Consider the following 13996-nt stretch of genomic DNA (forward strand, 5'->3'; position numbering starts at 1 on the left):
AAAAATAACAACACTTTGTCAGGACCATGAGGCGATCATTCCTACCAACTTTCAGTTCAATCGGTCCAGCAGAACTTGACTTTAAGTTTGAAATAGGTTTTCAAAATGGCGGCCGTGGCGGCCATATTGGATTTCTGATCGACCCGAAAAATAACAACACTTTGTCAGGACCATGAGGCGATCATTCCTACCAACTTTCAGTTCAATCGGTCCAGCAGAACTTGACTTTAAGTTTGAAATAGGTTTTCAAAATGGCGGCCGTGGCGGCCATATTGGATTTCTGATCGACCCGAAAAATAACAACACTTTGTCAGGACCATGAGGCGATCATTCCTATCAACTTTCAGTTCAATCGGCCCAGCAGAACTTGACTTTAAGTTTGAAATGTAAAATGTTAACGGACGACGGACGACGGACGACGGACGACGTACGACGGACGACGGACGACGACGGACGAAAACGGATAGCAATAGGTCACTTGAGCTAAAGCTCAGGTGACCTAAAAATGGCCTTAGCTGTTGAAAGGACGTTAAACGAAATAAAACCAAACCAAACCATCACTAAAAATGTTGAACATTAAGCAGAGAATAACAACTACCATTTTCAAGGACTTTGGTATGTCCCACCCTAAGGAAAGAACCCATTGCCTTCCTCACTTAGGCAAGAGTTCAACACTAAGGCCAAAATCAAGGCATTGCCAAGGAAGGTGCTAGGAAACACATGTAAAGGTTGTCCAGAAACAGAGAACAAATAGGAAGATCCAAAATGCTCCGATTTGGGCAGCAGAATAATGTTGGTCACCTTTGTGTACTGGGCACAAAAGCAAATCCCCAATTCTGCAGGGGGTTCCCACATTAGTTACCTCTTACACCATGAAGTGGGTAACCGCAGGTATGTTCTTTTCTCAATCACCGACCTGCAGGGGTGAGATAGAACCAAAGTTCATTCATATGAACACCAATTACCTGTTAGAAAAAAATTCCTCAGATATAAAACACCACACAACACAGCATATTTATTATTTTACATATTTTACTCATCATCATTATCATATACATGTTGTCATTATCTTACTAAAGACTATATATATATATAGATTTGGTTAATCTCAAGGTGTTAACTTAGTAATCATAATATATTCTCTGATATAAGTTTCAGTACAAATTTGAATTCAACCTCAGAAGACACAGCCGTACATTATAGAACTTCATCGATGCAAAACCTTACTGTACTCCATTCTTCTACATGTATCTATATCATGGCAATGTCATATACCTACCATTTTTGTTGAAGGTTCCCTCCCTTTTCCTAAAAGGCCTTCGATTTTAAGCACCCCTCCCTCATTTATCATTGAGAGTTTCTTTCCTGCTTTCAGGGTCCTTCTTTTTCTTCAATTTAAGTATCTGATTTACAACCAACCTCAAGTTTTAACTTGGTTACAGCAATTTTCAACTGCTTTTAACCCTCAAGTTCTGGCGTACGTCAATTTTCTTTAAGCTCCAATGCAATTAAGCATATCTTTATGAGTAATGTTACCTTATATCACATGGCCATTTTAGGTTGGAAAAAAATTGCCAGCTAAAATGCACTTGAAGCTGCAAATCTGTACGAATCCATCATATACACAGTAAACTTACAGATGGAGCTGGTCTTCTTGTCAAACCAATCATTTCTTGATATTATTCTAAGTTGGCAAGCTTTTGATTACTATGTAAGGGAGTAAAATGCTTTATCAAAGCACTTGCGAGTGGCAAGAAAGCCTTACAAAACCAATTGTCAGAATAAAATTTCTTATGTTATTTTGTGTTTCCAAGGGCAAAATATGTCAAAATTTTACGCTTGGACAGGACTGAAAACGGGTTGTCCACGACATTATGCAAGTTGGTTTTTTTCACAGCTGATGTTCACGGAATATACTGTCATAAAGAGTAGAACGTATTGTTTCATTCGGTTGAGATTCGTGATAACAAATTTCAAAGGTCAAAGGTCAAAATAAGTAAGTGTCATCAGTGTATTTCACATTAATATATATATATATATATATACCAGTAAATATATATGGCATGGAAAAAAATCTAACATAACAAATACATGATATACATCAACTTATAGTTCACTAGTGCATAATTGATAATGTCATGTTATTTAATAGGGGAAACGAGTCAGAGAGAAACTGAGAGGCTAACATGAGTAAATAGCACCATGATATATAGTATGGAAAGATAATGGGTGATATAGTATAGTTTGTCAAGTTACAATCTTTAACACTGACAATCATATTAATTTATTTTCATTCCCAAATAAAATATCAGCAGAAAAAAAAGGCATATCAACACAAGATCATAAACAGAGTACATTTCTATAGAAATATTATGCTTGATTGTTTCTAAATTGAAGTTTAAGGCTGTAAAAATGAATCTTTTCCTATTATTCCCAACGGAATAGTACGAGATATTGATAAATATAAATAAAAACTTAACATCATCATAGAAATATTTTACATGGTCAATAGGGATGCTGTAAATCAAATATTTTTCATAAATATTTATTTTCCTGTTTTTTATTTATTTATTTATTTTCAAGGACTTGTACTCACAAAGGGAATAATGATCAATATATGTTCAACAATGATATATTATCCTTTTTGGAACAATAATTGTTATATATAGTGTGCATCCTAGCTTGTTGGAAAAAAATTCAATGACACAATAAAATTTGTGATAATTCCTACCCAAGTATTACTGAGAAAATATAAATCTCACAAAAAAATAGTGATTTACTGTAACAGAAAGATCATTGTAACAATACTTAAAGATGAATGATGGTCCTATTATAAAAGCAATGAGGTTATGATATTGATTTCAACTTCCCTGTAATGATGATGTTCACCTCCTTTAAACTGAACTCCAGGTGACTTATTAATTTATTAAATTAATTTGCCATAAACAATTTATTTATTATATATTTTTATTGCCTATGAGAAAATTTCTTGTTAATGAAGAAAAATTTGACAGCATTATAAGCAATAATTAACAATATAATTAGTTAAGGTAGAAAGTCCCAGTGTTCTGTGTTAAATCTCCAACGAAAAAGAACTCCAATCTGATGGACATTTTTTTTTCTGACTTGGGAGTTGCTTTCCAATGTTATATATCAAGGAGTTAAACATATGGAAGAAATATGCTCATTTTGTTTTACTTTTCACTAAAACATCTCTCTTAGGAGATTCCACCCATGAATCACTTAATTATAATGCAGAAAGCATATCAAATGTCCTATCAGTCATGCTGTCTGCAAAGTATGCAACCCATCATTTTTTTTTTGTATGAATACAGTAGAAAAATGGTGGGACTCTCTACCTTAAACCTGTATACAGTAGAAAAATGGTGGGACTCTCTACCTTAAACCTGTATACAGTAGAAAATGGTGGGGCTCTCTACCTTACACCTGTATACAGTAGAAAAATGGTGGGACTCTCTACCTTAAACCTGTATACAGTAGAAAAATGGTGGGACTCTCTACCTTAAACTCTTGTTTAATTGTTCACATCACAGATGTTTTAGTAAAAGTTGAATTTTGTGTTATTGTTATAAGGAGGTGTTACAGCACGCTAAATCATCTACTGAAACCAACATTAATAATGTATTTTTATTCATTTGTGAATGAAGCATCTTACAAACAGACCGAGGCCAGATCAAGTACCATCAATCCCATTCTATTTATAATATTGCATGTACTTTTAATCTATGAACTCCCAATCCTAAGACTAGCAGGTTTTTTACTCATGAATATTTAAATTTACCCCTAGGTAACTTTAGTAGACTCTACCATGCATTGATCTGGATGAGTCCATTATGGTCTACAGTGGTGAAAGGGTTAAGATGATGCTAGTTCAATGTCAAAGTTAATGATCTTTGTAAATAATACAATAGGCAGTATATGCAAAAGATTTAAATTCATGAATCGGAATGAATGAGTCTCCAAGCCAATTCAAGATCAAATTAGTCTCTCACAGAAAATAAGCAAATGAACAGTAACTGTAATGTTAAATGACGGAAGAAATAAAGAAGACAGATATTGGGAATATGGTTATTCATCAAGTGGAAAAAAATTACATGTTAATTTGTTCTAAGTAAACAAAAGATGATTTACAATGCATCTTTTTTTTTTTTCAATCCAATATACAAACAATCCTAAATGTTTACTATTAAAATTCATAGAATCAATATGAAAAATTGGAAAAGATAACATTTTCCTATCTGATGAAATTGTCAAGTAGCCTCTCACAAGGAAATAAGGACTTCTGGAAGCATTGTTATACAATATATATATATATCAATCAAATCAAGCAATCATTGTGAGCTAAAAGTACAAATTCTTATATCAATCTTCAGCATGTTTTTCTTAATGTCTCCCAATGTTTCTCACACCTATCCTTCACCTGGTACATAAAACTAAACAATATTTGCCTGTTCCGCATATTATGCTTCTTAAAATAGATTATGTACTGTACATGTACGGCCTTATATATATACAGAACAGTAATTTGTACTATGGACAGCACAAGCAGAAATCACAACCATTCAATAGGATTTAGAGATAGTCATCCTAAAATACCGCCAAAATTTAGCAAGGCACAAAATAATCATAAACCTCGTTGCAAAAAAATTATAAATGACAACATTAATTTTTGTGTGCAATTAAGAGATAAAACATCTATATTGCCAATTATGTACAAATAAGCACATTTTTTCCCTAAAAGTAAATATTAAATCAACCTACATCTATGTATTGAGTATATTGAATGGTTTGAAATCACTTAAAATTCAAAATATAAAAATCCCATTTCCATTCACATTGAAAGTGAAATATACACACAGCATGAAATTAACACTAAACATATTTTTCTTAAATTTTTCTTCTTAAAACAATCATTTTGTCCCTACTAATATAAGCAGTGAAGCACAAAGGAAATTATGACAATGCTTAAACATGTTAACTAAGTCTCTGTATATTGGAGGGGGACTCCAAATTTATCACTCTCATTTTTTGACTTTTGAAATCAGCAGATTTTCCCTACACATTGTATCTTGTTTTTAGTTACAATTAATTGCATAGAAAAGTAAACTCTATCGCACTAGTGACTGTTGTTTTGTCAAATAAGGGTCATCATAAAAATATTTCGTACATTTCATTTTTAGATTTTGTCGCATGATTTTAGCAAGTATGCTTCAACTATAGGGGAGCTTACAAGAAGATTAAAGGGGAGCAGAGTTACTTCCCCTGTAAGAGAGAAGGAAAGAACAAGGGTTATGTCCCTTTGACCGTGTGGCGTACTCCACAAGTGTATTCTCTGGTCTACAGGGAAAGACTAAAAGCATGCAAAATCAGACCAAACAATGCAAACATGTGAAGAAATGTACACATCATGCAAACATAACTTGTGTAGTTTGTGTCTTCTGCGCTCATGCTGTGACATCTACCAGTGCTGATTGCTTGAATATACTAGAAGTGTTGAATTGTGCACAAGCATTCAAAGATCTTGCCGATAAGACATACCATGATTTCCAACGAAGTTTGCTTGAATACTATAATGCTGAATTGTGCAAAAGTGTTTCGAAGAACCAATCGTTAGGACAGTGATAAATATTTCTGGTTTTATGTCTACAAAATACGTTTTATAAATAGGTGACCCCAGTTTTCATGACATGATTAAACATGCAATAATATGTACATTCAAGAATTATTTAATTCATGGCTATCTTACAAGGTATCAAATACTTTTCTGAAATATATTTACAATATTTTTAGGCAATATTTTCAAAATTAATATGATACAAAATTTTATGGTTACATATGTTTTAACATCAAGAAAGTTCTGAACTAGCCATTAATACTAACAGCAGAATAAAATTAAAACCTGAAGACTGATCATAAACTGATTGAAGTCATCCATTACATGGCTTCGTTAAATTTGCCCTACGTCTAGTATGAATTTAACAAAACCATGTAACATATGATTTGTTAAACTAAAACACAAACCTCTAATTGTGTTTGTGTGTATTGAAAGTACATGTTGAGGCAATTAAAGGTAAACCCTGTGACCCTTTCATTTGAAAGTAAAAACATCCTTGTAGAACACACAGAAACTGCATGACCCTAAGTTAGCTTATAGCCTGGCTGGGATTTTGAAACATGCTCTGATTCATATACTTACAGTTTCGTTTGTTATTTAATCACTTTAATGTTTAATATAGAAAACTTCAGAGAAGTGCTTATATATGTATATTTAAGAAATCAGAGAGAACCCTTCTTTAAAAGGACCAACTCAACCACAGCTAAAATCAGCAGGATTTAATTGGCCATTTCTACCTCCTTGAGCTATGACAATAACAGGTGAATTTGACAGATGTCTTAATTCCTCAAGACAAATCTGAAATACACATATTTTAACACATGTTGATTGAACAAATAAAATATCTTCAACCTGTTTTCCCATTTGTTTGAAAAGTGACAAAATAGAATGAGGTGAATCCTAGCCTTCAACCATCATGTTCGTTAGGCTAAGGACCGTGTTGCTGTTTCGTTTGTCCGAAGACTTACAAAATTGTTATTTTCACCCTGATGGTGTCAGTGCATGTCAGACAAACAAAATATTAAGACAAAGTGACTCTATTGTTGTCACACATACATCAGGCAAAGGACCTAATATGTCCATTTTTGTGACAGAAAGGTCAAATTTCCATAGGTTTACATTCATCTGATGAAGGTCGACATATTTTAGAAAGTAAAATTGCTTTAGTAAGCCATAACACTTTGTGAAGTCAAACGAACAATTACAAAACAATATACATTCTAGAAACCAAGGAAGACTTTCTTCTGTAACTAAGTAATGTTATAACTGCAACAACAGACAGGACACAAGAGATAACAAGAGGACATGCTCTGTCCCTACTTCCTGTCTAGTTGTTCTGTGTGACCTTTATCAAGGTCAATTATTTAAATACAATAGTCCCTTTTTTAAATGGTGCCATGTCTGTTTCTGGACACCATGATGTTTTTATATACACATACCTTCTGCACAAATCACAGGGATATTTCGGAACCTCATGTTTTTTAACCAAAAATGTTTGAGCAATTCCGACAAAATTTTATAGCTGTTGAAACATCACCTTAGAATAATAGATATTATGCAAATCATATGAAAAATCAGATTAAATTTCAACGACTAAAAGATACATCTTTTACCAGATGTGGTAACTAAAATTGGTTGTATCCAAACATTAGGGTAGATATATATAACATTTATATAAGACCAATTCAATTTTTTATGTGAATTACTGAATACTTATCATGACCAGAAATTGCCTGTCGAGCTTCTCAAATGCCAATATGTACAGTAAAACCCCGTTATAACGCCAATCTTTTAAACTGCCATTTCTTCTGATGTCATTCTATGTCAATGTACCTTTGTCGAAAGTATTAATTTAAAAAAAAAAAAATGTTTACCACTCCCTTGATAATTTCTCCAAATTTCTTTTTAGCAATTCATTTAAACTTATTTATTATCAAATGAATCCCCTTTATAATGCCAATCAATATTTCTGTTGGAAAACGGTGACAGTATAACAAGGATTTGCTGTATGTAATCTCTTGGAACAATGACATGGTCATTGAACAATGACATGGTTATTCTTGGTTAATAAAAAAGTACAATTTTACATGGTAGAATTAGAGAGTGCAGATAGAGTTACAACACGTCAGAGCTATAAAGGCAACCAATTATACTGTACAGTGTAGAACGGTAAAAGATACCCCGCAGCAACTTCACTCTGGTTGGGCCTTCACCTGAAAATTGCATAGTTTGTAAAAAAAAAAACGAAATTTAACAGAACACATGTTATCATGCAAGTATAATAAAAACAACAAATCAACAAAAAAAAAGCCAAACATGTACGTGAGACTGTTTTATACATGTAAACGGATATGCAAAGCAAATTACAAGCAACAATGCATGAACAAACTGTCATAATTAAACGTAACATGCTTTTAATGAAATTAGACCAAACTCTTGCAACTATTCATATAATAGCCTGTGGTGTGCAATTATAATTTTGGAGTACTAGTCTCCAGGCAGATTTTGAAAATATTACTACTAGCCTCATCTAGATTTTCTTCGTAAATATTGTATTAGCCAAGTTTCAAAAGAAACGACCCCATACGTGTTGGGCGAGTGGAATTTTACACCCTGCAAATTGTCAATTTTGTGTGTCCCTTTTACTGACAGATGTTATGTTCAGTTTATGTTGAGTGACACTAGGGGATGAGAAAGATCCGGGAGGGCCAGTCCTGGGTCGGGTCGGGTCGGGTCGGGTTGGGTTGGAGGGAAGGGACAAGGAAGTGGAGCTTTTCTTCAGAACATTAAAAAATGTACAGTACAGATTTTTGTAAAAGTAAAGGACCTGTACCTTTACCCGTAGAAATGAATCTTTTTACCACAGCACACGAAACCAAGAAAAAGATTCAATTTGCACTCAACTGACTACACTTCTGTCTAAACTCCTGTTTGAATACAAAGGGTAATTGAAAATTTATTTTGTGAGCTTTCGAAAACATCTGTTTCCTAGCTTTGTCAACAAATACTTTCAACGATCCTTCGACAAAAGAAACAGATGTTTTTCAAATGCTGGCAAAATCAGTTTTCAACTACCGATTGTGTTCAAAACAAAATTAGCATTTATTTTTCTTCACAGTTATATTATTGTGTCTGTTTACAGGAAACAAATTTTAATGATTTTCAAAAACTTTTCCGATCGTTCATTATTAGGATCTATTCTACACATGCAATTCTATTGTATCAAAATAAAACTAACATTGTATATTAATTAGCATGGCGCCAAGTCAGGGGGGAAAAGCGCGAAATATACCGCAGTAAAAATAAAATAAAAAAGCAAAACATTCAACTACAACAAAAATCATAAATGGAGTATTAAAAATAAAATGAGATTTTGAATAAAAAATATTTGAGTTTAATTAACGAACACATTCAATCAACAAAACATGCGTTTACTTAAAAAAAAAAAAAAAAAAGGATGAGTAAAATGATTAATACTGGCACGAACACAGGTTACAGTTATTGCAAACTTGAAAAAGATACAGGGAAGACAAAAAATCAAGACTAGATAAATGTTATAAGTACCCTTTACCCTTAAAAACGTTTCAGAATCTTATGTGCCAAATATACTGCACATTTCATAATCATGAATTGAATCAGAGATTTATGAAATATATGAAACTGATATCAGTTGCAGTGGAACATTATGTAACCGGACAAACACATTCTGAAACACTAGTTTTCTGAACTGGTAAGATTCGGGATTGTATCTGTATAAAAAAGCTTAAATACCCATTTTATTAATGAAGGGATTCTATTTTTCAGAAAAAGGTGTCTGAATTAACAGTTATTTCAGATGCAAAATGATCCAAACATTTTTTTTTATATAGACGGTGTCCCGCTGAAAAATCCCCCCCTTGTTGGAATACAAGCTGTACTGGGGAAATGTGATTTGTATGCATGGATACAGGACAGGTCTACTTCAAGACAGGTCAAGTAAAATTTACCTGAGCATTCATGTGCAAATCAAGCAGACGGGTAAAATATGGTGTACCTAAGGACCCCTGTCCCATTGCTCTGTGGTGTTTTCTTTCTACAGTAACCTCCCCTTAACTTCTTGGATATAACTGTAGCACAGCTGGGACAGGACACTTCAGTAACCTAGGTGCCCTAACCAGTTAGAGCGATAGTATACCAATCTGATGTCCAGGATTTCAATCCCGGTCTATCCTCAATTTTTACAATCAAAACACTCTAATCGATTATTTTTTGTTGAATGCTAGCTGTGAGCGCCTAAATGGCATATATGGCTGTGTGCTTCCAAGAAAGATATTGGCTGATTGCAAAGGCTCAGATAATATTTTGTGAACCACTTTGAGATGACCTATGACCTAGGTTGTGATAAAGCAGTATATAAGAACCTCAAATTATTGTTATAATGCAGAGGCATGGTAGTCTAGTGGTAGGACACCTGGCTCGTGACCGAAGGGTTGCGGGTTCGAGTCAAGGCATTGCACTGATGTTGTATCCTTGAGCAAGATACTTAACTCTGCTTGTTTCAGTCTACTCAGCTGTAAACGAGTACGTGGTTGGGGAGTGCTAGAACTGTTCAAGGCTACATGTAGCTGTTAGCGCCGAAATGGCAGCTCCGGCTATATGCTCCCCAGGGAATTGAGAAATATATTCGCTGGTCACAAAGGCCCTATAACCACGGATAATAATATGTGAACCGCTTTGAGACAACCTACGATCTGGTTTGTGATAAAGCGGTATAGAAGAATCTTGAATTATTATTATTATTATATCATTTATCGTTATCATTGTTTCTCATAAAATTCCTGCAAAGGTATGGTTTTCTTCTCAGAAATGATTTATCATAGCTATTATCATGCTGGAGAAAAACAGTTTCCAATACTTCGTTACAACTTTTGGCAGTGGTATGAGGACCCTTAAGACCCTTGAGGTATAAACGTTGTGACGAGCGAAAATTGTTTCCCTATTTCAGCTTTAATGTTAAATTGGCTTAAAGTAATTGCGAAACAAATTTTTTAACTGTGCTCTAATTTTTTTTAAATGATATGTCTGATAGTTTCTTTATTTTTTTATAAGAAATATCAGAATGTTTTTCATACTGGACAATTACACTTGATATTTTTCTAGTGACAGCAAAACATTTAGTTGGATCTTTATCTTCAGGGAAATTATGATAAGCTTCTCAACCCTAAAATACTACAAATGTATCGCATGCCCTAGAGACAAATTGTACCAGATTTCAATATTCTAAATATTGCTGAACAAACTTGAATCTATGTGCCCTAAAGACATATCATACCAAGTTTCAAGAAAACATGTTTTTTTTTTTTAGATGACATTTACCATACCAAGTGTTATTGAAAATTGACAGGTTGATCTTCAGATTTTAATGATTTTTTATGAGGCATTTGCTTAAATAATGACCATTAACACTGTTTTGGCTAAAAACAGCAGGTTTAGTAAAAGTCTGATTCTCTGTCTGTTTCTGTAGCTGCTAAGATACAGCGGTCAAACTAACACCTTGATCACTTCAACTCCTAAACAGTTTATTCTTGTGACAAATGAATAGAAAATTAGTGGTTGTTGAAAGAATATATAAACGCTTATAAATGGACGTATAACAGATTTGAAAGCGAAAGTCACAATAGTGAAACTATAAATACAACAATAATACTCAATATCCACATGCAGTCTTAACTTACCAACATACTATATATGATATTGGGATATTCTATTTACTTAATTTGCATAAAAGAATGACATAACGTATCAATAAAGCATGATTTAAAAATAAAAATAAAAAAAATGGATATTATCTATTTTATCCAGAACAGAACATGATTGCTAATGAGGGTGAATATATATATTTTTTATTAGAATCAAATCCCCAAAGAAATTACTTTGACTATTTCGAAGAGAAATGTTTATAAATGAGATTTACAAGTTTGTGTATATAATGTTGTCCAGATCAGAAAGGGGTCAAGTCCAGATAAATGGTTTTTAAAAGACAATTCACAGGCTGAGGTGGGGTGGAGGGGAGTGGCTGTGGAAGGGGGTAAGGGGTCCCTAAACCTCATAAAACACCTCTGGACCCCAATTTTCACTCTCTTTCGCTCTCTCTCTCTCACGGTCTTCCATTCTGATCAAAGCCACAGGTTGAGACGCTAAGGGTAGGAGCAACAATTCAGCTGTGTGTAAATTCAATTGTGTATGCGTTCCTAGTAGGAAAATTAATATTTGCAAAAATAATGCAAAAATAGCACAAGTACCTCAGACCTGTTGTTGTCATATTTCCGTTGAATACTTAACTCTTTCTCTCCAAACAAATAAGGACGGGATTAATTGGGGGTGGATGTTGGTCCAGTATTCGCGGGCAATCAAGCGAAAAATACTGACATATAGGTTTCTAGTAGCGCAAGATAAACATAGCAAAAATAGCGTAGATACTCCTTGCGTACTGTTATAATATTTTTCGTGAATATATCGACTCTCTCGCAGTTCTAAAGGTCAAGGTAGAGACAGTCAAACTGCAGAAACTCGGGTGTGAAAGACGTAGGACTGTCACTCATTGCACAATCCTCAGAAGGTGTTTCACCTCCAGATCTTCACAGCGATTTGAACACCCTACAGAGGCGGGCAAGCCTCCCCAGTGATTAGCCACTGGAGGTCACAGAGAGGTCAAACTGACCTATACGGTGGTGTTAACTTCACCAACGTGCAATACAGTACACCAACATGGTATTTTTTTCACTACACCTCTGTTAGAGGAAATTCATGTTCAAAGAGCAAACTTGCATACTGGAAGTATTTTCAGAATAATTCCCCCTTGAATCGAGTTGTGCTTTCAATTTTTGACCCAGTTCCGTAAAAATCACACCATCGCTGGGTCATCATCGCCATTATCAAAATCACTAAAGTTAACGACACAACTGTTGTCTTTTTCTTTTTCTGCGTAGACAACTCGGGCCTGTCCATCATCTTTCTCTTGCTCCGCCCCTCGACCTTTGCCCCTTGCCCTCCCCCGACCCTCAGATCTGTCTAACATGCTATGGACCACAACTTGGACGCGTCTTTCAGGAACGGGGCTGTGATTGAAAGGGTATGTCATGTTTTCCTCGGAGAAAGTTCTCTCCTGCTGAGCTAAGTGACAGAAGGTCTGTTCAGAGTCTATCGTATTTTCGGGAGTACTCAATTCGATATCACACATGTCCGAGGACACAGATTCTCCCATAGCAACAAAAGGTACCTCTTTGGTGGCCCGCAGGATCCGCTGACAGTACACATCCTCGTACACAATGGGGTTCTGGTCGTGGTCTCTGAAACATTAAAAGTTCGGAGGTTAACATCGGTATCAAATAGTAGGGGATCTGTCCAAATAGCATTGCTTAAGGTTGTTGGCTACTCAGGGTTCAGCTCCTGTACAAGTTTAATTTTGATATTGTGTCGCATACTAATTACCAAATTACTCTGAGGGGTTCAGTTTTTTCTTTCTGATCGGTTTATATTTTCATATTTTAAATGTCGCTGAATAAGTTTTGCTATAATTATATTTTTGCCTCAGTTTAATTCTGACTTAAGACAACATCATTAACTTTGATGACTGACCCCTGAAACGGGGGACAGGGGTATTACAACTATTATCACAATATAAGATGCACACTGACCTTTTATATTTACTCATTGTAGTTTACAGAAGTAGAAGAATACAGGTAACTTATACCGGAGGCCAGTTAGATAGAGTTACCTCCCTTGAGGTGCAGATTGACTGTTGGTAGATGTTGCCACCTGAAGGTTGTCATTTCTGATTTGATGAAATATTTGTAATAACCAGAATAGGTGTTAAGGAGACTTTCACCCAGGGTCAATCTATACAATGAAACCTGTCTTTACCAACATCAAGGGGACTGAATCATTGTATTGGATATGAAAGTCATGGTAGCATATGTCAAGGTTAAAGAGAGAATCTGGTCTTTTCTGTCCATAAGATCACGTTTGATATTACAGGATGGCCTCCAAGACATGATCAGATTTCGGTAAGTCAGGTTTCATTGTATCTCACATAATGTTATTAAAGCCAGGTGTCAACAAAGTCAGGTTTCACTGTATATTACCAGATGTCCTTAAAGGCAAGTGTCGGTAAAATCAGGTTTCACTATAAATGACATGACGTCATTAACTCATTCACCCCTGAAGACATTTGAACCATTCCAATTCAAAGGCTGGAATAGCGCATTATGAAATTTCAGGATGGACGAGTTATAGCCAAGATGTCGGTTAAGTCAGGCATTAAATGTAAAATGGATCACTCATTTATAACAATGTTCGAAGCGCTGTTTAAAGATGATTTTG

The 13996-nt window shown here is 34.7% G+C and overlaps 1 protein-coding gene across 6 annotated transcripts in view; it reads right to left on the reverse strand.

Annotated features, from left to right (window-relative positions):
- Positions 1-1248: 1248 nt before the first annotated feature.
- LOC110442531 overlaps positions 1249-13996 on the reverse strand; it is a 141859-nt gene continuing 129111 nt past the window's right edge. For 5 of the 6 annotated variants that reach the window (XM_021486181.1, XM_021486176.1, XM_021486179.1 and 2 more), the window contains one exon: positions 10120-12963. In XM_021486181.1, the coding sequence (XP_021341856.1) occupies positions 12519-12963 (445 nt within the window). In that variant the 3' untranslated portion in view covers positions 10120-12518. Of the gene's footprint in view, positions 7849-10119; positions 12964-13996 lie in introns of those variants that run through there. The other variant, XM_021486182.1, reaches the window with a different exon arrangement.

Source organism: Mizuhopecten yessoensis, unplaced genomic scaffold (genome assembly GCF_002113885.1).
Source record: "Mizuhopecten yessoensis strain PY_sf001 unplaced genomic scaffold, ASM211388v2 scaffold716275, whole genome shotgun sequence".
Classification (NCBI taxonomy): Eukaryota; Metazoa; Mollusca; class Bivalvia; order Pectinida; family Pectinidae; genus Mizuhopecten; species Mizuhopecten yessoensis.